At 37.6% G+C, this 27,209-nt stretch overlaps 1 protein-coding gene across 1 annotated transcript in view; it reads left to right on the top strand.

The window, feature by feature from the left end:
- Nucleotides 1–27,209, top strand: part of thsd7ba (thrombospondin, type I, domain containing 7Ba) — a 232,850-nt gene that overhangs the window by 107,124 nt on the left and 98,517 nt on the right. Inside the window, exons 4-7 of the mRNA XM_042002424.1 lie at nucleotides 8,587–9,445; nucleotides 15,739–15,987; nucleotides 16,934–17,103; nucleotides 19,004–19,162. Of these exons, the coding sequence (XP_041858358.1) occupies nucleotides 8,587–9,445; nucleotides 15,739–15,987; nucleotides 16,934–17,103; nucleotides 19,004–19,162 (1,437 nt within the window). The remainder of the gene's footprint in view (nucleotides 1–8,586; nucleotides 9,446–15,738; nucleotides 15,988–16,933; nucleotides 17,104–19,003; nucleotides 19,163–27,209) is intronic.

Genomic DNA, 27,209 nt, shown 5'->3' on the forward strand with positions numbered 1-27,209 from the left:
AAGGATGACTTAACAAGAATGAACTTGTGATTTCAGCAGCATCTGAAACTTAGTAACATTGCACTGCCGTGACCAAAGTTCATAAACAAAGAAAAATCGAAGACAAGTGTGACTTAAGTAATAACCTTGAAAATTGTCTAAAAGAGAAGATAATTAAATAAAGAAAACTTACTCTTTGTCTGAATCTAAACAGTTGAAGACAAAGCAGCCGTGATGGCTGCCCAACTGTGGCATTACCATAAGTTTACTATGCATCATTTTTACCTGACCATCTATGCAAGGATAATGCTTAATTGGCTAAGAAGACTAAATATTTGCAGTTTCAGGTACACAGCCACAGTCTCAGAACCACGCCATTTTTGACAAATTGAAATTGTGTACACATGAAATGTGAAAGGCATTAAAACTGCCATTGAAAATAAATCTAATCAAATCAAACTTTATTTATAATGTGCTTTTCATGCTGAAGGCAACACAAAGTCCTTTACATGATTAAAAAATTCAAGCGCGTTTCAATTAATGCATATTAAAATTAAACAAGCCTTTACACATATTTAAATAGAATTACACAACAATAAAAAAAACACTCATTAAAATCTTTCACACAGTCACACGTGCACATTTGTTTACACACACAGCCCCTCTAGCCCCCAACCCCCCCCCCCCCCCCCCCCACACACACTAACACACACACGACTCTCTAATGTCTGTCTTTAAACTGAATGTAGGAAACAATATAATGAGGATCCATCCACACCAGGAGCCAGTTTACCCATGTCCAATGGTGGCCACCACCCCGATCAGGGCAGACCGGGGCCCGCACCAAAGCCATAAGGCTGCAGTGCAGGGTTCCAGCCACCTAGACAAGGGTGATCACCGTGGCAACAACCTGCAGACGGAGTAGGCAAAACCCCCTGCTTGAAGTTCCCCATGAGGAAACAAATAATAAAATTATCATCAGTCTGATCAGTTGTTGACTTTAGGATGGCTATAACCTCCTGCTACAAATACATAGCCACTGTTGGGTGCTTAAAAGAAAATGCACACTGACATCGCCATGCACAGAACAGTGGGATTGATTCACTATTTCAGAGGAGCCCATGTTCTGTTTACAATGGTTCAGCAGTGCCTTTTGTCTTTCTAATTTCCAACTTATTTATAATTTCTGACGAGTATTTCATCTTATCAGTTTCTTTTTCCAGAGTTGCATTCCCAGCTGCAGCAGCAGCTTTGTGACCAGCATACAAAAAGGAAATTAACCATCAGATTTTCACCCTTGTTTCCATCTTTGAGGGAGTGCAATGATAAACACTTCACAGAGAACAGAAACATTTCTAGGTGATGTGGTTCTGGCTGGCCATGGTTTGGATATAAAGGACAGTTTGGGGTTGATGAGTACAGAAGTAAAGATGGCTGCATTTACAACCTGTCAGCTAGATGAATGAGATCAATCGAAGGATCGAAGGATCGATCGATCAATCAATCAATCAATCAATCAATCAATCAATCAATCAATCAATCAATCAATCAATCAATCAATCAATCAATCAATCAATCAATCAAACTGCTGCACACAAAATCAATATACCACAATAAATTAAATAAAATCACGTTATACAAAATTAAATAAATAACTAAAATAAAATAAAATAAAATAAATTACACAGAGAACCACACAACAGTGCAGTGTTTAAAGCCAAGCAATAGAAGTATGTCTTAAGATGAGACTTAAAACACTCCACAGTGGGGTCTGTGCTGACATGGGGGGGTTCCAGAGTCTGGGGCCAACCACAGAAAATCCCCTGTCCCCCCTGGTTTTAAGTCTCGTCCTAGGTAAAAACTGGCCCTCGGTTAGATGGTGAGGTGGTACACCTTGAAATTCATGGAGAAAGGGTTACTGGCAGCAGAGGGAATAAGCATGTGATTTTAAATGCAGCGATCTGACCTGGATGAAACTCCCATGTTCCCACAATAAATGTTCAGTTAATATTTTCATTTTCAGTATGATGGTGCAGTTGCAGCTGACAGTTTGTAGACTGGCAGGTTTAATCCACCCGTTTGAAAATGGCTTCATGAACATTCAATGATTAGTAGGTTTTAGATTCATGACAGGTGTAGGACCTTACATCAAACACAGGGTAAACACAGATATCTGAGACTGAAGCAGTGGCAATTCATGTAAACCTGAAATTCATTCACTGATCAGTAGCTTGTTGGAATCTAAGTTATCAAAATGAAATGTTTTTGCATCATAACAAGTCTTCACCTTTCTATGAGTTTATTGTGGTAAGGATGTTTCTTTTCAGCATGTTTTAAACATGTTTTTAACACAGTTTAATGGTGACAAACCTGAAAGTTACATAAACAGTAGCCAGGTGACCCCAAAATGGCAGAAAAAGCTGCAGTGACGTCACAGGGACATTTTCTATAGTCCTATTTTATGTAACTTTTCCTACCAGTCTGTCAACTTTTAATGCATTTAATGCATAATGGTAAGTAGACTTGAATGAGAGTAGCTACATATCTTGAGTGTGCACCCACAAGGATGCATGCTTTAATTGGCCGCTGCCATATCTGCATTCTTTTGGCTGAATGAATTTTAACAAAATTTTCTCACAATCCAAGAACAAGGAGAAAAAAATTCAGGAGCAAATGAGGGAGCACTGATTGAATCTGAGCGCACGGAGAAAAACTCAAGCTTGCATGCAGGACATTTGCACGTACAAGGTTGAATTTGAGAGGCAGAAGCTGAGGTTTGAATTGAAGCACAAAATATCTTTATTAAAGCAGAGATTTTTGAGTGCATTAGCAGAATTTGGATTTGGAGAGCAGTACAACATTTTCTTAAACAGAAAAACTAGGTTTTTGACTACAGGCATTAATATTGCCCTATATAGACGATACGGATCAAGGACTGTGATGGAAGAGAATTTGTGTAAATATTGACCAACAAATTTTCACTTTTGAAATTCTACCAAAAAAAAAAAAAACAACTAACAAATAGTTAGCTGGACTTGCAATTACAGACACCTATAGATGCGTCCCTGTGAGACTGGGCTGAGTATATGGCTGCTGATATGCTGCCTGCCATTGCAGTGATTTAGATTTCACACAAACATGGCCTGCAGGAAAAAGATTTCTCAAAATAATAATGGAGCCCAACAAAGCATGATGCTGTTTGCTTTGTTCTGGCTGAAGACTTGAGTGTTCCTCAAAGCAGAATACACCACATTGAGCATTGCTCCTTTATGTAGCTATTTGTTTTTGTGAATCCAACAACACACAAACTTAAAGAATAATTAGTTGGTTTTAACTCGTCAGTTCTAGTGTCATATGTCTAACTTGCATTTACAATTAATACAGAGGATGTAAATCCCAAAAACCTTAAAATCATGCCATTTGCATTACAGACACGTCATAAAGACTGAATTATTTGTAGCTTGACTGCTCTGTATTTCATACTTTCCTGACAATCCTGTTTGATCACTTTCTAAAGAAGACACGCTAATACTAGTGATTGATTCCTCACTTAAAAATCTTTGTAATATAATTAAAACGATCCTGATGATTTACTGTGAATTTGATTAAAGAGGACTCAGAGCTAGGGAACTTGAGTGTCTTGCATTTTAGTTTTTACAGAGTGGGTGAAAATTTCTTTTTACGGTAAAATCATGGTGAATCAATATTTATTTGTTTTTCTGTTTTCTCTCAAACACCAGTAATCAAATTTTCAGTAATGGCAGGAAATGCCTCGGTGCTAAATACAATGTACTTTAGAATTATATCTCATTATTTGACAGGCGAGGGGTTTTGCATGGCAGCTTTTCCTTAGTCAGCTAGTGATTGGAGACTGAAATGAGGATTGTGTCATTCAGTAGTCACAGCATGTGTTGTCTAGTTTATCCTGCTGGCCATTTGGTTACTGATTAGCCATTCAAGTTGGTCTGGCAGTGATGCTAAAAGCTGAATACTAAATTATAACAGAAGCCCATTGGGACTATGTGCATAGTACAACCGCCCCAAGGTATATAATTCATTAGTGTGGGAAATTAAAGCTGTATTATGTATCTCACTATCAACCCAAAATACAAATGCAATAATGAATTATTGTGAAATTATGGAAATGCATGTTTTATATTCAAACAGGAAGGTTTAAGCATGAAGTTTTTATTTTTACTTTGCAGTTTTGAGTGTTTCTGTCACTTAGTTTGCCCAGTGGTGACTTTTTCTTTTTTTTTTTTTTCCTTTCTTTTCTTCTGTTCTTTTAAGCTCATTACGTAAATGTCTTTTGGACCTGTTTTGTGAACACTGAATTAAAATGTGCTGAGTCAAGTCTTTGGGAGATGGATTGACTGCCTGATGATAATCTGATGAATTTCTGCATAAATGAACGTTGTAATTGAGGATGCACCTCAGTGCTCATAAATTACAGCTGATGGTGTGTGGCATGGGGCGGTAGCTCTGTGCATAATTAGGCTCAGTGGCATAGATATCATTCAATTAAAAAGTGTTGTGACAAAGGATGCGTGTATCCAAAGGTGGCGACTTGTTTGAGCAATCGATGTTCAAAAATGCTTTTTGAGATGCTGAGGCGAAATGGCTGGCTTCAAATGTCATCGCATAAAGCATGCCAGTCTAAAATCAATCTGCTTTTAATATTTAATGCATTCACTTGTCAATATTGGCAATTTTGCTGTTGTTTTAAACTTAACAAACAAGGAAATCAGAATGTCTCAAATCGCAGTGGTAAATGCTTTGAATGAAAAAAAGCTGCATGCAGCCATAAGAGCAACCAGAAATCCTACAAGTTATCTACTGGCCGGACTCAGTGATGCTTTCACCAACAGTAATTAAAGGGATCAGACAGGCAAAAGATTTAACGGTGCTGAGCGCAGGTTTCTCGTAGTGACAGCTTACTGCTCTTTTGTTTGCATCTTTTTATTTTTTTGCCTCCATCTGTCTACTTTTGGTGTTTCGTGGCGATTGCTTTTGTCGTGTTAGTTGCTGTTATTGTGCAGATTTGCTGTCATTTGTCCAACTTATGGGGTTCAGCTGAACAATGCAGAAAAAGAGAATTCGTGTTTATTCGCGCTACGGTGGCCAACTATAATTCCTGTTTTTCTTTATATTGTGGTGTGGCCTATTCAGCCTCTTATCCCTCACTCAAGGTTCTCTTTCAGGAAGTAAATTGAATGGTAAATATAGCAGGAGCCCCCGTGGGTGCCAGAGGCCCCCTGAGGTGTAAGTAAGACGAGTGAGTGAGACGGGAATGATGGAGCTGTGGGCGACTGGTTCCTCCTGAGGGGCTGACAGATGCTGATACTGACAGATCGAGAGTGTGATTATTCAGAGCTTAAGAGATGAACTAGTGCTTGTGTTAGCTGGCTCCCCTGACAGCAGAATCACACATCCAGAAATCTAGCACTCATATTTGGAACTTTTGGGCCAAGGTGGTCATGCTGATGAAACAGTGTTTACAGTGACCACGAGGGCTAAACCGCTGAGAAAACATGAAAGATATGTGCATTCTTTGAGCTCAACTGTGAATTACTGCTCATATCTTATTTTAGTCTAAAGCTGTTATTATATTATTTTTAAGGCAAATCGGTTTTTAGTCTTTTTTTTTTCTTTATGTGTGTTACTACACTTCATGAAATTGAACTTTAACTGATATCTAAACACATAAAAAACAATTATGTAGAGATTTTCACAACCTAGCTGTGTCTGTGATCTTTCGTACATTTTTTTGTTCTCCTGACAGAAGGAACACATCTGTCACGTTCAAAGAGCTGCCAGTATATTTAACACTATAAACAAATAAAACAATTGGACATCTTGTAAGCTGGAGCTCAAACTGAAAATTAAAAATTAGGCTTTTCTTTTTTTTTTTTAAATATCAGGAAATGGGCTGTGTCGTTATTGCAAAATCAAATGGGTTTGCAGCACAGCTCGACCAGTTCCAGCATGCTATTATGTTTCTATATTTGCTTGGCCACATGTTTCATGCTGCAATTATGAGTATTTTTACTTTAAATGGTCTTCATGAAATAGCCAATGTTTTCAATTTTAACCTCATGTAACTGAGTATTTACACATCAGTTTCGCTTCCTTGACCCCATGTTCAACAAAATATGACAAAATAAGTATTTATTAAAGAATGAAAAGATAAATAAAAATATTAATTGAGCTTGTGATTCTCTTTAATACCATAATCAATAAAAAAGGACTATACCGCACAGCCTCTTTCAAGAAACAATGGTTAGAATCAACTTTACAGTCCTCCTAATGTATAAATGATTTCTCTGTAATATAAAATCATCAATTTGAATCTAAATCTGTGTTCTTTATAAATTAAACTAACACACTGTATCTGCACTGAAAACAATGCAACTGCATGAAGTAGTAGTGGCTACTCTGTGCCATTACAATGGCACACCCCCTGTTACAAAGAAACTCAGCCTTGAGCTTTAATGAAGTGTGAAAGAATTCAGCTCTTCACCGTCTAGCTGTGAGTGGTTGGCCAGGAAGCAAAGTGTTAATGGTAGACTTCTCTGGCACAGAAACACAAAGAACAGTTTCAGCACATTGTCATTCAAAAGCAATTTAGGAAGCAGTAGGATCTCATTATTACACCAATTTAATTCCAATTAGAAGAAATGAATCAAATTATCCGTTTCACAGCATGCTGCAAAATAACTGGATGAGAAATGAACATGACTGACGTATATAGCTACATTACATCAGCAAGCTGATATGATTATTTTTCCACATGTCCATTTCTTTTGGAAACTAAGGTAAAAAGGTCAAAGAACTAAATTAAGGAGTTTTTGGACAAATTAATTTAGCATTTTCCAAAGATGAAATTTAATTACCCCTCTTTGTAACATTAGCATACAAGTTGTGCACATGTTCTACTACTGATTTCAGGTTATATTGAAATAAAATAACCTCATCTAGAGACCACTGGATAACAAAATTAGAATTATTATTCAACAAATGTGCCATGCATGATCAAAGAAAATAAAAATCAGCTAAATAAAAGAATTATTGCAATCAAAGAAAGCTGTAGTGGGAGGTTTTTCAGGTGAAAACAAGCTTACTCTGGAGTTTTATCCACAGTGGACCAACTCCTTTTGTTAAGAAAACATTATTCTATGTGGGCTACTTACCACGTTGTTGGAACTGATATCTTTTCATGGAAGTTATTCTTTTTACAAAATATCTTCCAATTTTTCTGCCTTAGCTTTTATGTGGCTGTTACAAGGTTTTGGTTCCCATCTCTACAGAAACAAGGCTGTGGTCAGCTTGAATTTATGTAAGTTGCACATTTTAAGCTCCATTCAAAAGCTAATGGAAGTTTTCACTGCAGCAATATCAGCAATTTTATTCCCTCTGTGACCACATTTTACTTTCCACTAAATAGCACATGTGGAAGAATTGGCAGGTGATGCAGAGAATGGCTGTTTTATACCGCAGAAATGAATATGGTGGAAATGTTTTTGAATGAGTATGTTTGGGATGATTTAGCACTTAAGTGAGTGTCCAAATAAGGAATGTAAGATGTGTCTTGAGCTTGGGTGAATATAAGAAACGTTTTATCTTTGAGAATACCTGAAGAATTTTGTCAACAAGGTATATGCTGCAAGGAGACTTCTCAGGCATCTACTATCTGTAGTTGCTTCAGCTATCAACATTTAATGAGTGTTTCTCCCTGGGTTTTTTCTATGCAGTGTGTCCATAATATCAGAATTCCTTCTCCATTGCAGATGGAAATTCCTTCTTTTACAGACTTTCTGATTATGGTTCCAGTCTTTAATTATTCTTAACTTATTTTGACCAACACTGTTAAATTGAAATACATGAAGATAATACAGATTGTCAAAGTGCTGTGAATGAAAAGGAAAATGCCAGCTTGACTTCAGTCAGTTTTGTGAAATATCATTAGTCGTCAGTCAAAAGTCTTCTTTTGAAAAACCTCCCTTTTACAGTGTATTTTGTAGAGAGAAAATGTTTTTCTTTTACCTTTAAGGAATTAACTTATAAGTAGTGCATGTGCGCCTGCTGTTACAGAAATTTTAATTGAACACCCTCAAAGTTAAAACTATACACAATCAAGTCTCAAGCAATATGTCCTTTTGAGTTTGCAGTGGTTTGAAAGAACTGGTGATGAACAGACATTTACAAGTGAGATAATTAAAATTAAAGCCTTACTCTACACCCTCACAAAATTCTGTGATTCAGCAAATAAATTGCGTACCTTACAATATTACCTGAGTGATATATTGCTGGCAAAACCTTTTAATAACCAAAAATATTGATCAATTGAATCTAGTCCTTGTGACAGAGAAAATGACCTTGTATTTTCTATATTGATGTCTGCCACTGGTTTGATTACTTTGTGTTCCTTTGTTCTTTTCCCCCTCTCAGTTCATGAATAAAGCAATCATGTAGGTTCACTGAATGGCCTTGAATTGTGCTTGATTACAAACCACAAGATAGCTGCAATTTAAATCATTGCTTTTTTTTTTTTTGAGAAGCTCCAGTTTTTAATGAAAATGTCCTTTTTCTTTGTCTACTTTGTTGCAGGCCATTGGGGTCACTGTACCGGAGAGCAGTGCGGTTCGGGTGGGGTTCAAACAAGGACAGTATGGTGCGTACACATAGAGGGTTGGACTACCCATCACTCTCACTGTCGGCACTTGGACAAGCCAGAAAGCCAGAGGCAGTGCTTTAAGGTGTGCGACTGGCACCAGGATCTTTTTGAGTGGGAGGTTTCTGACTGGGGAGCTTGTATTCTTGTTCCTTTCTTTTCCAATGAACTCAAGCTGAGGACAACTGAATGCATCACAGCACAGCATGGCATTCAGAGGCGTAATATCCACTGTGTTCGCACTTCAAATCGAACCATAGTCACCACCAGGATATGTGAGTTATTTTCCCAGAAACCACCTGTGGAGCAAGCATGCTTAATCCCATGTCCCCAGGACTGCGTGGTTTCAGATTTCACCTCGTGGTCAAGTTGCAGCAAAACCTGCGGTGCTGGCCTGCAGCATCGGACTCGACATGTCCTGGCCACACCAATGTATGGAGGGGCAAACTGCCCTAACTTAACAGAGACCAGGACTTGTACTAGCTCTGTTGACTGCCCTGTTGCAGAGGGTGAGTACCAGTACAGCCTTAAAGTAGGGGCCTGGAGTGACTGCCGGCTACCCCATCACAAGGATGCCCTATTAAATGGAAGGACCACAGTGGACTTCAGCACCCGCTCCGATGAGAACAACACTGTCACATTGGACACAGTGACTTCTCACCACCACTCCCATCACACCCGCCACCATCATGTTCATGAGCACATCAAACACCCCATGTCATGGGAATTAGAAGTGGGATATCAGACACGACATGTACGCTGCACAAGAAGTGATGGCAAGAATGTAATGCTGAGGTAAGCCATTCACAAGTTCTGTATTGTACTACAATTTTAGAAGGCAAAGAATAAAAGTGTATGAACAATTTTGAAATTGGGACGTTTAAGGACAAAAGTGTGTAAATGTTTTTTAAACATGGGTAGACACGCAAACATTTGATCCCAATCTGAGATTACAGGGTTTATGTGAGATTTTCATTTTATTCTTTGAAATGAAATTATTAGTGCTGGGCAACGTTTAAAATCTTTTAATCGCGATTAATTGCATGACATGCTGCGATTAATCGCCATTAACGCGCAAAATGTCTCTTTCCTTTGAAAAAAGGCCTACAGCTATAAAAAAGGAAATGCAGTAAGTTTTAGTTTACAAACACTACATCAGAGGTCTCCAACCTGCAACTCTGGAGCTGCAAGTGTGTCTCTGGACCTTCCACAATGTCTCTAAATACTTGGCTAAAATATTTTTTTAAATCTATCTTTCTTGTCATTAGGTTGGAAACCATGGACTTTTTTTTCCTTTCTTTTACATCATTTTCCACAAATATCTACATTCCTTAGCAGAAAGTGTGTCTATCCTCATTTTTTTTTTTTTATAAAGGTTTTATGTTTTTCTTTATTTTAAAACCTTAAAAATGGAAATAAAAATGTGGCTCTTCAAAAATAACAAACATCCTATGGTGGCTCTTCATTAAAAATATATATTACCTTGCCTTTTTGAAAAGTCTCGTAACATTTGCGTCTCTAAAGTAGTTTTATTTAGCTGGCTGAGGGGCAAAAATGGCTCTTTGGATTGGAAAGGTTGCAGACCCCTGCACTAAACACATAAACAGGTTTAGCAGCAATTTTCAGATAAAATATTTCTTCATATGTATTTATAAAATCAAATTTTTATGACAAAGAAGGATGAAATGTTCAGGATTTACTAACTAAAAGGTAAAAAGTCAGCAGGATGGATTTAAAGCTGTGAAGCTTCTAAACACAGAAGGAACAATATGTGATGAATATCAGCATCAGGTGAACAGACAGAAAGCAGGATTAGAATCTCACAGCTTCTAGATGGTGAGGAGAGAGAAATATTCACAATATGCACAATAACTTCCAACCATGCACCTTCAGTGTTTCATTATCCAGATTTCTGGATATAATTTCTCTAAACTTTAATTTTCAGCCTCCGCTACCGGGAGTTAAGGGGTTAACATCTCGTTTCCGGGTGTAGCGTCAGGTCTGTAGATGTAGCCTAACTCTAAACATGTGTGGTATCCACAGAAAGTGCAGAATCTCAGCTACCAGCTCAGCAAAACCATTTCTATCACCAACAAACACAGTTAAGACAACAAATAATTTAAAGAGCAGCTACACAAAGTCCGAAAAATATGTAAACACAAATTATGTCTCCCCGTGTCCACCCCACGACATGAACATGAACAAACGGCTCCTCTACTGAAAGCTCACATCTCACAGATTCCACAGCTGGAAGTTTCATCACGCTATGACCAAGATTCACCGAACCAGAGGCAGAAGAAGACCCGATTTATGCTTCACGTTTGTAAAAGTCAGAAAGCATGTCTTACCTTTGCTGTCTTGCATAAATTAAAACCGTATTTATTAAAAAAATAATAATAAAAAAGTTTCCTGACCAAAAATTACGATGTTCTGTCCATCTGCATGTATTTTGACAAAGAGAAACATCGGTTCTTTTTTTCTTCTTCCTGTTCCAGACAGAAAACATCTCTTTATTTTAATAAACCCGCTCTCTCCCGATCACGTCAGACGCACCGCTGCAGCACGGAAGGGAGACATGGACGCCATGTTTCTGTCATCAAGCGATTAAAAAAGTTAATGACGTTAATTAAGCGTTGCATTAATTAAGCGTTGCATTAATTAAGCGTTGCATTAATTAAGCGTTGCGTTAACGCGCGATTACCGCGTTAACGTGCCCAGCACTAGAAATTATGTTTCATTTTACCAGTTTTGATATATTTTTATCAAATAATCATAATATTGAACATTCAAATTTCTAGCCTTAAGTGTGTGCAATACCTTGGCCATGAAGATAAACTTTCTCAGCATTAAGATGATTCCATGTCAATGTAATCTTTTTAAGAGAATACATGCACTAAATTTGGATAATGAGAGGGCATTTTGTTGCACCAAGTCTTCCAACTTCCAGTTTCTAAAGATGTTCAGTCAGCACTACAAACCTGTTGGAGACTTCACCACCTTATAATAACAGAACAGACTGTCATGTTTGTAGCAGGCTGTCACAAACATCACAGCTGACACCTAATTCCTGGCCAGAAGTTTGGAAACCCAAGGTGCATTAATTATTTTATGAAAGATAATATGAAATGTGTTGATTGATTTGGACTGAGGAGCCAGTGATCTTTTGGATACTTTTTTGTGTTAGTGCATATGTGTGTGTAGAGCCTTGGCAACTGGTTGGGTGCAAGCTTGTTTGTAGCTGTTAAAGGTAGGGAATCACTATACTGGAACACAAGGAAAACAAAAAAAGAGTTGGCACTATGGCTCGTCTCTTCTGGAGATCTTTCTTATTCCTGGTTTCTGATGGAGCTGCTCTCCCAGTTTAAAGTGTTTATAGTGCACAATTGCTGACGGCCCTAATAGGACTTTGGCTTTCCACATTTTCTCTGCTTTTATTTTCAAGTCTTGATATTTCTCCAGCTTCTTGTTCTCCTTGTACTTAATGTCCCTGTTGCTTAGGATGGCTGCATGTGTCTACTGCTTTCTTCTGTAGTTTGTCAACCACCACAATGTCCAGTTGGTTAGCCATCCTCACTTTAATCAGTCTGGATCTGGAAGTCCCATGGGAGCTTTGCATTGCCATTTCCAACCACCTTTGAAGGTATTGTCCATTTTGGGATTTCCAACCAATAGATGGATCTGTACACTGTTCTAGCTTTATCTGTCTGATCTCACAGTCTCAGGTAACAGTTCTATTGATCAGGAGCTGGTATTTAGCTCCTCTGGTGCAACTCCCAATTTCCTTCTGGGTCTGGCTCATGTATTGAGCCATGTGCCTTCTTATCTTATCTGTTATTATGTGTCGCAGTTATTGGCAGGTATTTTAATGGAGTTAAGCCTTTCTCTGGATCTTGTGTGATCAGGACTATCTGACTTTGGGTTAACCAGTTTGTGTGAGTCCCATTCATTATCAGCTACCTCATTTGTGCTACCAGACCTTCATGGAGTGCAGTTAGTTTCCTAAGGCAGAAAGTGTGTATCATGTCCAGGTTTGGTGCAGTCCATCTAGTCCTACTTGAGACTCTGTCTAGGATGTCTCTCACTGTGATTGTCGTTGAATCTTGTTCTGGGAGATTACTGTGGTCAACCCTTGGATTTACTTGCTAGGAAGAATTGGTGTTATGTTGTATAGAGACTTTAAAAAAATGTTTATGTTTAATTAATGCGAGTATATTATCTTTAATAGAATGCACTTTTCAAAGGGGATCAAGTGTTTGCTTGTTCAAATATTTTAGAAAGGTTAGCAAATTCAATGACACCTTTTTATGACTTAAAAATGAAAAAGCAAAACACAGTGAGAAATGTGGTATCAAGTTTTAAGATAAGTTCAAGATGATAGGATTGGTGTATCAGAAGAGCTGATGTGTTTTGATAACTGATAACTGGATCGATCTTAAATCAGTCTGTTTTTCCTTCCGTGCAAAGCTATAAAAATGAAAGGAGCTGGTACGATAACTAAGGTGAAATAGTCCAAAGTAAATGGTTTTTGTCTTATGATAGAGACGTGATCATTGGTCATTGCCCTTGTGAATCCAATGAGACATTTTTGTTCCAGTGAAAGTGCATTCAAAACACATAATGCCTTTTTATTGATGGGGGTTATTTATTCAATTATAACTGTTATGTGAAAGCTGGTGTTTCACCAGTGTATTGGCATGGAAGTGAGGTATTATTGTGTTAAATGTCAAGTGGTGCTTACCTCACTCCCTGCTTTTTAAGCTAACCCTGGTATTTGGATTTGATAAGAATGGATTTTGCTGCACATGCTCAAGCACAAGGCAAGAACAAACACATGCACTGCACACAAATATTCCTATTCCTTTCTCTTTAGTGAGTGAGAAATCATTGCAGCTATTTTATGGCCTATTGTCTAAATGCCACTAAATACCATCTTCTTGAAGTAAAGTGACACTATTAGCTGGCTGTTAAAATCAATTTTAGACTGTCACATATTAAGTTGGAATATCAAAAACAGCATTTCAGTAATATTCTGGCTAAAATTTGTATTACATTTTTTTTATATATATTTCTTTGGCATTGTCATGAAGAGTTCACTGAATTAGCACAGTGAAGAATTAAGTGTCACGGTAGTATTAATTTGGTCAGATTTGCTTTTCCCAATGCTATTTTGCACAAAAACAGAGTGTCAAACTCTGGTACCTTGTTATGAATTTAATGTCTACTAGTTATTATCCTAAATGGTTCATTTGGCTTCATGGCTTCAGTGTGATGGGGCCTTTTACTGCACAGCACCGTATTAGCATGGTTTTACAAAGGGGGAAGACTGGAGCTCTTGAATATATGGATTTCCCACATGAATTCTGCCTCATTCTACTTTTCTCTCAGTCTAATTATAAAGTAAAATTCTAAAATGAGTATTGTGCTCACATCTTAATAACCTCACCAATTATATTTCCCATATTGAACAATTGAAGCTGTAATTACATGACTAATGCACTTGTTTTATACATGTAAAAGAGCACACCAGCTCATTGTAGCATTTCTGTAAAAGCGTTGACTATACTATTTGAGGATATGTGAGAGATTTAAATTATGTCATTCAAATATGGAAGCAACAAAGGACATTTGTTCTGCAGGAAACCAACAGAACCATACATCTGCTGGCTTCTCTAAGGCAATAAAACTGTATTTTATACATTACTGATTAAATCTGCCCACTGATGTTTTAAATCCCAACTACACCTAAGATCTAAACGATGAAGAATGTTTAATATATCCAGCACATTTATTTCCAGTTAGATCTTGTTACCATCACAATACTGGCTAAATTGACTCCTCTTCTCACAATCCGCTTATAAGCATGCTTGTGTAAAAGGGAAAATCGTTGTACCCAATTACCATTCAAAAAAATCAATCTCACAAACAAGATGGACATACTACAATCATGGTGTAGCACATTTTCTGCAATAAAAGCCAAGAAGTTGTAAAAACGTTCTTAAAAACTGCAGTGTATAGATAGGTTTGAGTCATCAAAATCCAACATCATCCAGGTATAATTATAACTTAGCTTAACTCTTGTACTCATCAAAATGACTTAGAAAGATTTGTCCAGCTCTTTAGCTCAACTCAGCACTGAATAAGCTGCGTGCACTTATGCCCAAGATGATATTGTGTGATGAAATCGGGATCTTGTATTTAAACATAGGACTTAAAAAAAATAGCAATAACAACAATAATAATAATAATAACAAATTAAAAAAAAAAATAAATAAAAATAAAAATGCAATCTGACTACCACTTAATTATGATGTCCCATCTTGTTTGAATTTTTGCTTGTGTTGTTCTTACTCTAAGATGTAAGTTGCTTTGGATAAAAGCGTCTGCTAAATGACTGTAGAATAGAATAGAATTGCATCTTGATATAAATCAAAAAGCTGTATGTCATTAAGTAATGTTCTGTAGGTGTGTTCTTGTGGGATGCAGTATGAGTATGCAGCCTCATCCAAGTAATGTCACCCACTGATGGCACCTATTGGTTTGTGACAGCTCAGTCACCTCGAAAAAATGTAGTAATCTTATGTCTAGAGAAACAGCAGTTCTGGATCATACTGTTTGTACATTCCTTAGCCAAGAAGCCCTATATTCTCTGTCATAATGTTACACAGTGATGGGGTATGGGGAACAAGGAAGTTATGTAAGTCATATATTTGATGCCAGGCCATGTTGTTTTCCTTAAACAGATATTTAATTTGTAAAGCTAACAAGGTTAGCTTTAAGAATTCTATTAAAGTATAACAGGGGAGAAAACCTTCCTACAGACGTGGATGCAGACATCTGATGTCTAAGATTTGTAGAATTGCAGTAGCTTGGTTTGGCATTTTTGTGGTTTGTGGCCTGCTTTTCTGAAAACCATAGTTGTATGTTAAATTTTCATTAGGCCTTGTCCATCGTCAAGGAGGACTTCTCCACAGTTTTGCTTTGTTGCCAGTTATGTTCCAAAAGTGTGAGGGGGTTACAGATGTGTCATGTTCTGCTAAAATTTTTATTGAATTGTCAGACTTTTGTAAAGCAGTCTTCTCAATCTTCAGTCTGTGTACCAAGGACAGCTCCCCCCTGACCTTCCAGGCGTGTGGGATGCCCAAAGACTGTCAGACATCTGATTGGTCATCCTGGAGTACCTGCTCCAAGACCTGTCGGTCCAACGATCTGTCTCCTGGTTATCGTCTTCGGTCACGGATCGTGACGCAGATCCCACATGGAAGCGGGAAGCGATGCCCTGCCCTCGAAGAAAAAGAAGCTTGCAACATCATTGGAGATTTACTTCCAAAATGCCCCAGGTGATTCTTCAAATAGCAATTATAACCCAAAGTTCATGTGCAATCTCCTGACACAGCTCTTTATGAATAAACTGTGCAATTCCGAAAACAAAAGTTTTTTTTTTTGTTTGTTTGTTTTGGTTTTTTTTTGACAATCTGTGTTGTTTCTTTTTCATAGTTATAAGAAACAAGCAAGAGAAAGAAAATATTTCTAATTTCACTTCTTGATTATTTTGTGTTTATGTTTATAATTTCTTAAATTGTTAGCTAACTAGAAAAACCTCACAGCTGAATGATCCTGAACAGGCATGACTTGACTTGGATGGGTAAGTACTTGGATAAAAAGCGGGGTTTGCCTTACCCCTCTTTGTTTTACAGGCACTGGAGTCAAGATGGGCTTTAGCTAATATAACATGCACTGAACAAAGTAGTCAATAGAGAATTACATTCCCTGCTGGTTAATTTTGTTTTATTCGTTAAATTTACATGGAGTGCCTGGGAGCAGAGGATTTACATGATTAGGGAAAACTCATTACAGAAATTAAGCATTTGATAGATTACTAGAGGCTGTTGTTCTGGTAATCTCCTCAAATATTATTGCTTTCTGCATGACTGCATTTTTCATAGTTGAAACCAAACATTTGTTTGGAAGTTCTCGAATCAAAATAATCATGCCTCCCTCCCCCTGACACCCTGTGACAAAGCTCTTGCCAAAGACTGCACACGCTAATTTGTCTTTTGCTCTGTGGGACTTTGTGAAAGCAGCTGTCATAGGCATGTGTAAACTGATACTTTATTCTGTTTAGGTAGATGCATTTTTAACTTTGTTTCTAGATTGATAGCAGTTTTGTTTTTGAAATTAGACACAGTTGTGATGAACGCATTTTAAGATTCATTACAAACAGTGACTCTTTTTCTATTTATCAATGCTTTTGCTTAATATTTCCATGGCTATGTGCTTTGTCAGGTACATGTGGAGGGCCACAGATTGGGATGAATGCCGCATCCTGCCCTTACTCAGCCAGCAGGATCAGAGGCTGGCTAATATCAGTCTTCTGTGTGGATGGGGCATCCAGACCAGGAAGACCTACTGTGTTCAAGTCCCTGATGATTCAGCTCCACATCACAGGAAGGAAGGTGAGGAAAAAAATAAATAAATGAAAGAAAAGCACCTTCATCTCAGTTGACCCAAGGCTTTCTGGCAGAACATGGTGACTCCAGAGATACAATATTAATAAATTCCAAGTAAACTTAGAGTTGTGGTTTTAAATTATTAAAGTCAATGTTAGTAGCAGAACATAATCTTGTTTACACAGAAAAAAAAAAAAAAATCAACAGAAGCCTGTGGAGCTGCTGTAGCATAACATGCTAATGGACAATAACAATTTAATTTAAACATGTTTCACTGAGATACAGTGTACTGTTGCTGAGGGTCTAAACAACAGGGGACCTATAGTCTGCATGTGAATTAACTCATTTTACCCCTTAATGTGTACTTCTTTTTTTATTCGTTTTACTTTAAAACCGCCATGAAACTGACCACCTTTATAAAATGCATGGACCCTTTTTCCAGGAAACTGCAATGGAAAAACGTGAGCAGCATGAAATCAAGGCAGTTTTCATGATGACAAACACTCTTAAACAATGCTTGTGTTTATGCAAATGAAATATTTATATTTAGTATGTACATGTCATATTAATAGAAACAGCTAAAAGAAAATGTGTGATGAAAAAGACAAGTCAGACTAATTAAGTTTCAGAAAAGAAAAACAACAAAAAAACTAATCAACAAATTATATAAAAATTAAAGTTTTAGCCTTATGAATTACCATATATTTAAAAAATAGACAGAAATAATAAGTATTTAATTTATCACATTGAGTAATTTTGCATAATGAATACTGGTTTAACAGCTTGACCTCGCTCTGTGGTTTGTTATGGGGCATACCTGAGTTCTGGGTGGCTTCATTTTGTTGCTGATGTGTTCTGACATTTGTGCAAAGACCCTTTCACTTCTCCTCTGTACTCAAAGAAATGCTTGAAGTTTAATGTGTTTTGGGTTTGTCTATATCAATATTAAGGAAAGCAGTTTTTTTGAAACAGCAGATGTTAAGCACAAAAATCCATACCTCAAATGGAATACTTACCTCGACATGACCCTCGCAATTTAGGTTAACATCACCACATGCGGCTACAGGACGTTTAATATGGAGTACTGTTCGCTGTTGGATATCTGCTACAGTTACACAGCTGACAATCATAGATAAACACAATTTAGGGTACAAAGCAGAAAGATCTGTACTGCACTTTATCACTGCGTCTAAGCAAGCATTTCATTTTTAAAAAGGAGATCAAACACCATGTAAATTACTTTGGATAAAAAGACAAAATGCTCTGTGGACATTTAGTGAATTTTTCTGTTGGCTCTCATTTAAATGTAAATTTGCCTCTTGATGTGCAGAGGTGCATCAAAATGGGATGTTAGATTGAATAACTCCCCATGTTGTGGACAGGCAGAGAAATACCCTCTTACTCTATGAGAGAGTCTAATGTCAGCACCTATTATAAGTGGCTTAGCTCTCTGTGATCTTCAAATGGTGTCAGGCATGCTTAGCGGTGAATTGGTTTACACTGTGTGTTGATTTGATATCTCCCTATTTAGATTGTGTTCTTTCCCTGAGAGCCATTGCTCTACATTGTAGACTCCTGGTATGAGCTCAGATGAGCAATTTCCTTATGTTTTTCTTTTTTTTTTTCACACAACAAACTTTGCAAGAAGTAGCTATCTTCAAGCCAGTGTTGAGAATTTGAAGTTGTGGCCTTTTTCAATTGGAACTGAATTACTTTTCAGTCTGATGGCAGTGAGGCTTCTTGATCTTCTTCCCTCTCTTCACATCATCTAGCACAAATCTCTCTTAGGCGTCCAATCCAAAACGTTTTACTTGGCAGCCATCACACAAACACACACTCTACAGCTGACTGTGTGTGGTTTGACTTAAGATTGGTTTATCCTTCCCTTCATCCTCTGTTTGTTCAGTCTCCAGGCCCGTTAATGCCAGGATGTGTGAAGGTGCAGAGCCCCCTTTGGCCGTCCAAAACTGCTCCATCCCCTGCCAGCACCACTGCATGCTCTCTCATTGGTCACCCTGGAGTTCCTGCCTACATGATGACTGCAAAGAAACCCAGGGGAAGAAAGGTATGCTGAAGTTAAGATATGGATATGAGCAAGCTTTTGAGAGATTTCCTGAAACATGTAGATTTAATACAGTGGAGAGAGCATATGGAAGAGACCATGTCAAGAGAAATACATTGAAAATGTACACTTTTAAGCAAGCAGTTACAAAAGAAAGGTCAGGCATGATGGGTGAGGATGATTTCCATGGTCTAATTTTGTCTCAGACCATAGCTGGGAAAACTTTGAAATATCCAGTGTGTTCTAAAAAAAATGTCAATGTCTTTAATACTCTTTAATATACTCAGTAGTGAACAAATATGTGACATAATTATGTATCTGTTTGTTTAAAGAAAACTAATTGCAGTTTCAGTTTTTTATACTTTATCCGCTGTTACATTTTAGTATATAGAGGCAGGATTACTTAGAGAAATGGTTCTCATCCCAGAGCTGCAAACTGCTCTTACCCCGAGTTATCACAATAGGCACCAGCTTTAACAAGATGTAACAACCCTGATAACAGCTGAAGTGGATAATAGAATATTTTCCATGCCAACAGATTTTCCCCAAGATGCATCAGTTTTCCAAGTGTGCAAGGCTGTTTTCTCAGACCCATCTTTGGCAGATGGGTGGACAGAGAGATGCAAACACAACATCCAGAAACATATTACCAATCGTTAGCTAACAAGCTGATATGATTTAAAGTTGTGCAGATGGTCTGCTGGCAAAAATCGTTATTTTGTTGCAGACTGATTGTGCATTTAAAATCAGCTCAAGAGGTATGCAATTCCAATATGCTCAGTTTGCACTAACCCAAGAAATATTAAACATGTACTTGGACTTGATGACAGCTTGTGTGGCGTTTTGACAGTCCTGAGTTATAATGTGTCTGACTAAGGCTGTGTGTGAGGAAGAGTTTCAGTAGAATAGACCGTTGTTAGAACAGGATGCAGCAACCTTTTTTTGGTTTGAATCATAAATTGTTTTCTGATACATGGCTGAATGAAAATGTGAAATGAAGTGCTGCGAGAAGAGAGACCATTAACAACTGCAGATGAAAGAAAGAAAGGAGCTCAGAGAAGAAGTTTAGCTCTTAGTTTTTCTTATTTTTTTTTCCTCAGGAAAGGTGAGGAAAGAATTATTTGACTTGATTCATGTCTGAGCAAGAGCGTACAGAAGCATTCAGTCTTAGCGTACTTTTCTTTCAGGTGAAAGCATGTCGCATCTGACCGCTTTAAAAGGGCCATGCGCTGTGTGGAATGTAGTGTGTGTTTCAGTCATAGTGGCAGCGGTAGACATGTTAGTGTGTTGGTGCTGTGCTAAAAGGGCAGCATGACCTCGTCTCTTCAGTGAGTAAATGTGCATAAAAGCGCCCAGGGGAGCGACTGAAGTGTGGATTGTTCAGGTCACTGGCCGCACTCTCAAAACACTGGATCTCTGTGGGTTGAGCCAGCTCCCCTCACTGACACTGTCATTAATATATTTCAGGGAGTAAAAAACAAAAGCATCTGCTGTTTTGTACTGAGCTCTCTTGTGGCAGCTATCTTTTAATGGCATTCATAAAGAGTCAAAGCTTGCAACAGACAAAGTATGAATCCAATACAAAGTCACTCACAGTGAGCAGTGATGCCTGCAATGCAGTGAACTGATATTGAGTAGTGAGGCATTGTTATGATCCAAGTCACTTGCCTGTAGCCCTTTATCTTCAGAGAATTTCTCGCTCCCATTGAACAGGTTTTATGTTTAGAAAAACTGTGATCCATCTCTAACCAAAAGTCCCACTAGATCCTAGTCTTCAGGTGGTAGAGTCAACCAGCAAACACACTTATACTAACCCAGCTTTGCTCTCTGGAAAATTACTAATTTAGATCGGCTCTCAGTGGCTTCACATCTTTTCATGTTATCTCATCCTATCACATTTGCTGCTACAGTATGTGGGAGAATGGATTGAACATGGGAGGTTACTGGATAGAATATTTGTAAGGCCTCTACCAGAGCTTGCAGAGCTGGAAGGAAGGTGCTCAAAATTACTGTTTGGCCCTTGTTTCCCTGAAATAAACCTGGTATGGCCAAGAAACCTTTCAATTATTAATATCCACAAGGGCATGCCCAGCAAAATTGTTTTTTGTGGCTTGGATGTGAGTAGCAGTAAGTGCTGTGGGCAACGCTGCAATCGATCCACGGTGTCTTTGCTCTTTGAGAGCACACTCGGGCAGCATCTCGCAGATCAGGCTCTTCAACTGCTGCTTCATTCCTTTAGATGGTCGGGGGATGTAATTTGCAGAGTTGGTATCCAGGGGTTAGACAGTGCCACCTGTGGAGGAAAAGAATGCAGGGCCTTTCTTCCATGTGTCAAAGCTAAGATAAAACGGCTATGGCTCGAAGAGAAAAGATGCTCCTGCTCAAGTGTCACAGAGGGGAAGGGCTACAGCTTCAAAATAGCACTTTTATGCTTTAACTTTCCATCTGCAGAAACACTGTGCTGTCATCAGGGAACTCAGGGAGCTAAGTAGTCAATACAAGTTATAGATTAGAAGATGTCCAATCAGTAAGGACCTTTAAATGGAAAAAGTCATATTTTATGAACAATTAGTCTGTAGGAGGATCAATTGTAGAGAAAGGAGTATGAATCGAAATATGTGATAGATAATGTGGGTGATTAGGTGATACTACCATGATAGTAATGATTGAATCAAAATCTTTGTGTCATTCAATAATTCTGATCACTTAGATTGTTTTTAGTCTTCATGTCTTTAATGTCAGATAATAAAACATATCCAATGATTTTGCGATATTGAATAAAAACTGCCATCCACAAATTTAAAGCAAAAAGGAATGCTAAAAATGTGGCATTGGAGTATGAGATGACAATAATATGAGATGTCACTTAAAGAGGAATTTGTCTTCAAGGACTAAAAAGTCAGTTTGTGTTTGTTCATATTTAACAAAGGCAGTCATTGTAGGCTCTGTGCTGTTACAGTGGAACAAAGTGGCTCCACTAAAATCACAGAGGAAATTTTCATGACGTCTCATGAGGCTTGTTGAAGCGTATAAGTGTTAAATCTGCATTATTTCATCTGATAGATAAACACAAAAGGAAGGAAATGTTCAAGAACACAATAACTCAAGAAACTCACCTCCTCCTGATTTAATATATTCAGGCTATTGATGTCTTAGAGATGGCTCACAAGAGGCGGAATTAGTCAAATATATACTAACTCTAAGGGATTTTCTTAAATCTTCTTAAGCATTAATCTAGTTAAACACCTTTGAAGAACTAATACACTCTCTTTAATTTCATTTCAGTCACTGGTGGTTTTACTTAAACAAAAAAAATAAAAATAATGTTATCACATGTCCATTTGAATGATCAGTTTGTTCTGGCCATCACATTCCTACACAAAGAGTTTTCTTCTTGAAGTTTCCCATGAATGTAAAAAAAACACAGTTTGAAGAATCTATTCACAAAGTAAGTTTATGTTCAAACCAATCAAATCAAACTTTATTGTCGTTTTGCTTGTAGATTCTATTGCAGTATAATTAGATTGAAAATGTGTTTGTCTGGAATCTAAATTTGAAATAAATAAATAAATAAATAAATAAAAACACATCTAGAATAAAATACAATCTCAATGATTTTTACACACAACCTCAAATCTTGAGAAGAAAGTAAAAAAGTGCAGACTGGAAAGGATTTTCTCCTTTTTATCTTTTTCATCAACGTAGACTCTTGTTGACTTGCCTCCAATTGGGAGTGTGGAAGCAAAAAAATAAAAAATAAAAAAATAAACATAAACATAAAAATAAATAAATGGAAATCTTTTTAATTCTTTCTTTTATTTTTTAATCTGCTTAACCCTTGTGCCTTCTTGAAATTTTGTACCGTCTAGTGACTTGCTAGAGAAGCACCACTGCTTCTTTAACTGCTATAGTACAACAACTTCTTTCCTGCTAAAAATACTAAACATTCGATAATTTTTAAGAGTTAAACCCATTAATTGCTTGAATATTTACATAATTGCTTAATTCATTACAAAAAAAAAAAACAGAAACTCCCTCTGGGGACTCTTGTGGCAAAAATGTGCATGCACAAAGCTGCTATAAAATCATCATCCATCGACAGACTTTGCAGACCACTTCAAAAATAAAATTGATACTATTAAATCCAGTATTTTATTTCCCCATAGTGTTGATTTTAACAGATATGAACCCCTGCTTTTACCCGAGGAAACACTGGAGAGTTTAGTCCTGGTTGATGTGAAGATGCTTGGTCGAGTTTTTTCCCAAATAATCCAACAACCTGCCTTTTGGACCCAATTCCCACATCATTTCCTAAAATTGTTTTGTGGTTTCTTTGAATATGAGCTTTTAAATATTGTAAATTACTCTCAGGTGTTCTCCCATCTTCCTTCAAGACAGCAGTGGTAAGGCCCCTTCTGAAGAAGAGTAATTCAGATCCCAGTGTTTTTAATAATCACTAATCTGTGTCCAACCTACCATTTTTTTTAGTAAAATCATAGAAAAGTTGTTTTTATTCACTTAAAGGAGTTTTTGAATAAAAACAATACCATGGAAAAATATCAATCTGCCTTTAGGAAAAACCACAGTACTGAGATGGCCCTTTTAAAGATTGTTAACCCTCCTGCTATGTTCATTTGTCAGGAACAGCAATGATGTTCCTGGGTCAGTTTGACCCGGTGCATGTTTAATTATCCAAAATATGTCTGAAACCAAAACTATCCTAACAAGGATCGATAATATTTCATTACTAACTATTATATCTATATTTAGTGCAATGGTTTTCCATACCTCACACAGGTAATGGTTCAATTAGACTAATTCACTCATTTTTCCTAAAAAAAAAAAAAAAAAAACATGTTCAAACTAAATGTGTTTTGTCCAGCTCCTTCCATTTCTCCCATAAAATGCTTCTCTTCTAGATTAGTAATTTCTAGAATGATTCTGTATTAAATTAGGCATGACCAGCTCAAAAGCTGACTTGATGTCTGTCACACGAGTCATTGCCACCCTAGTGGGCCCTGGGACTGTCTGTATGTTTTCTGCAGACAGCTTTACCTGATGCATATTCGGGGATGAAGACCACTGCATTTCACCATTTTTGACATGAATGTCTTGCTTGGAGGAATAGGAATATCAATTCCCTCATCTGGTTCAAAATCAGAATCATTAGAATGGGAATTTAGCTCAAGATCGTCTTCATCTTCAGACACATCCTCCTCTATTTAACTGTCATGATCAAAGATGACTTTCAGAGAGTCCTGGACTGTCATCGTTTTGCTTCTGCTGCTCATTTTGTATAGGTCTGCCTGAAGGAGTGTAACCCCTGTTTTACACCAGGTGTGTGCGGCACATTAAGGCTGTGCCGCGGCCTCCGCTGCTTTTCACAGCCATTTTAGTTTGGGTGTGCCGCAGCATGTATCAGAAGCATCCTAGAAGTGTTTTGTCGCGGCGCTCCACTAAATTTATGTACTATTTTTGACACTTCAATCACTCAGAACGCGTCAGTTCCGCAGTTCAGATAGGGGGAGACATGACATCAGACACGGGAGCAGTGTAAAAGCTTCTGGTATTTTTCAAAATATAATCACAAGGTTCTCCTCCTGTGATTTTGTGATTTCGCGGATCCGGCTAGGTGGACTGCACTCGCGAGCACTCCACACCTGACATGCTCCCGGTAAAAATTGCCGAGCCACGGAGGTCGGAACAAAACTGTGGTGCAGCCATAAGGTAGCGCACACGCACCCGGTGTAAAGTAGGTGTGATATTGGTAGGACTCCCATGCAGAGAATTCTTAATATGTTTTGCCCCTACCCTGTTGAGTGTCCACGAATGTGGGTGGAGTTTTCCAACAAGAACATAAATGTTTCCCGTCAAAAGTTATAACACCTGCACCTGTGTGTCTGTGTGATTGGGTTGTAATATGTCTCACAGTTGCCAAGAAAGAAATAGTCTGATATTTCTGACCCTTTTTACCTGGATGAAACTGACCCGAACAGTATCTATGTGATATAAACATGCAGGGGGTGGTTACAAATATGTGAGATGCACCATCATCATTTTATATGTTGATTACACTAATTAAGGCAAGCAGAAGAAGTTTCATACTGAAAAAATAGTTTTAACTATTTTTACTAGCTCTTCAAACTTTAAAACGGGTTAATTTTACCCAAACATAACAGGAGGGTTAATGACCTCAGGTGTAACTTAAATGCATGGAAACTTTCTGTTCTGGTTCAACTGGATCTAAGCACTGCTTTTGATACAGCAGATCACCAGATTTTACTAAACAGACTCAGACTGTTCTTAATTGGTTTTACTTCTATATCACAGGTCAACAGTTTTATCTAAGTATGGATATATGGTACTCAAAGACCCATAAAATCTAGTGTGGGGTTTCCCAAGGATCAATTCTATATCCATTTCTTTTTAATCTGTACATGTTGCCTATTAGTTATGTCATCAGGAGGCACGTTATTGATTTTCACAGTATGCTGATGATACGCAGCTTTACATCGCAGTATCTCCTGATGACCTGGTGCCAGTTAACATTCTTTTTTCAGGACAAAACTGAAGTTTTAATTATCAGTCTTGAAGACAAGCGAGAGATAATTTTACCAAAATTACAAACTTTAAATATTCTTAGTGTGTGAGAAATCTGGGTTTCCTTTCTTACTCTGAGCTGGATTTTACAACACACAGGATTTTGTCATCTTAAACATGGCAAAAGTCTGCCCATTCCTCTCTCTTGGCAGCACTGAGGTGTGTAGTAGAATAGATTATTGTAATGCACTGCTCTCTGGTCTTGCTAAAAAGTTTATTTCTAACCTACAATTACTGCAGAACTCAGCAGCACACATTCTGACAAGGACCACATTACATCAGTTTAAAAATCACTGCATTGGCTCTCTGTGCATTTCAGGATAGATTTTAAGGTTGTTTTAGTTGTTTATAAATGTCTTAATGGTCTTGGGCCTCCTTATTTATCAGATCTGCTTTTAAATTATGAACCCTCATGGACAATGAGATCCTCTGATACTGGCCTCTTAGTGGCTTATGGCAAGGTCTCTTTTCACCACTATGGGCCTCAACTGTGGAACAGCCTGCAGATAATCTCAGGGCTACAGACCTTTGTTTTTAGCTTAGCATATAGCTGAATTTTATTTTATTTAGTTTAGATTTTCACTTATCTAATTATATATTTTTTCTATTTATTTTAAATACACCCTATTTATGAGGGTCCATTTTATTGTATTTTATTTTAATTTATCATTTTTCTGAACTTCTTTATCTGTATTTTTATTCTCATCACTCTCATCAGTTCTTATTGTTTATAAGTTTATTTAATGTTGTTTTTACTTTTTAATTCCAGTGTTTTCCCCCTGGGAATCCTTCACACCGGTAAGTCAATCTGCTCTGTCTGCTGGGTTGTTGCCATGGTGACTGCCCTTGCCTGGGTGGCTAGGCGTACTGCAGCCCTCATGACAGTGGTGTGGACCCTGGCCTGCCCTGACCTGGGTGGTGCCTGTGGTGGCATCCTCTGTGGTGATGAGTGGGCTGGCTTCCGGTGTGACTGGATCCTCACAGCAGCGTTGAGCCAGATGTTTTCATTCTATTGATATTCTTATACTTACACTCAGTTAAGAAACAGCAGCTAGGGATGGGAGTTCATGTTTGTACAGAATGAGGTATGGGTGGGTGGGGGGAATGTTACAATGTTTGTTTGTATGTGTGTGAGCGCATGTGTGTGTGTGATTGTGAGTGAAGGAGACTACTATGAGGTGTGTTTTAATTTCCTGTTATATACTCTGGTGTGTGAAGTCGTTTAAATTTAGTTTTTAATATGCATAATTTGTTTTTGTGATGTACAGCACTTTGTGTTGCTTTGTGCATGAAAAACAAAATAACATTTGATTGATTGATTGATTGATTGATTGATTGACTGATTATGAAAAAGCAGAAAAACAATATTGATCTATGATCATTTTAGAGCATTTCATGTGTATGGACACTGTTGGCCACGGAGGTCACAAGAGGGTACTAAATTAATCAC

The sequence above is a fragment of the Melanotaenia boesemani genome, chromosome 12, assembly GCF_017639745.1.
Source record: "Melanotaenia boesemani isolate fMelBoe1 chromosome 12, fMelBoe1.pri, whole genome shotgun sequence".
Classification (NCBI taxonomy): domain Eukaryota; kingdom Metazoa; phylum Chordata; class Actinopteri; order Atheriniformes; family Melanotaeniidae; genus Melanotaenia; species Melanotaenia boesemani.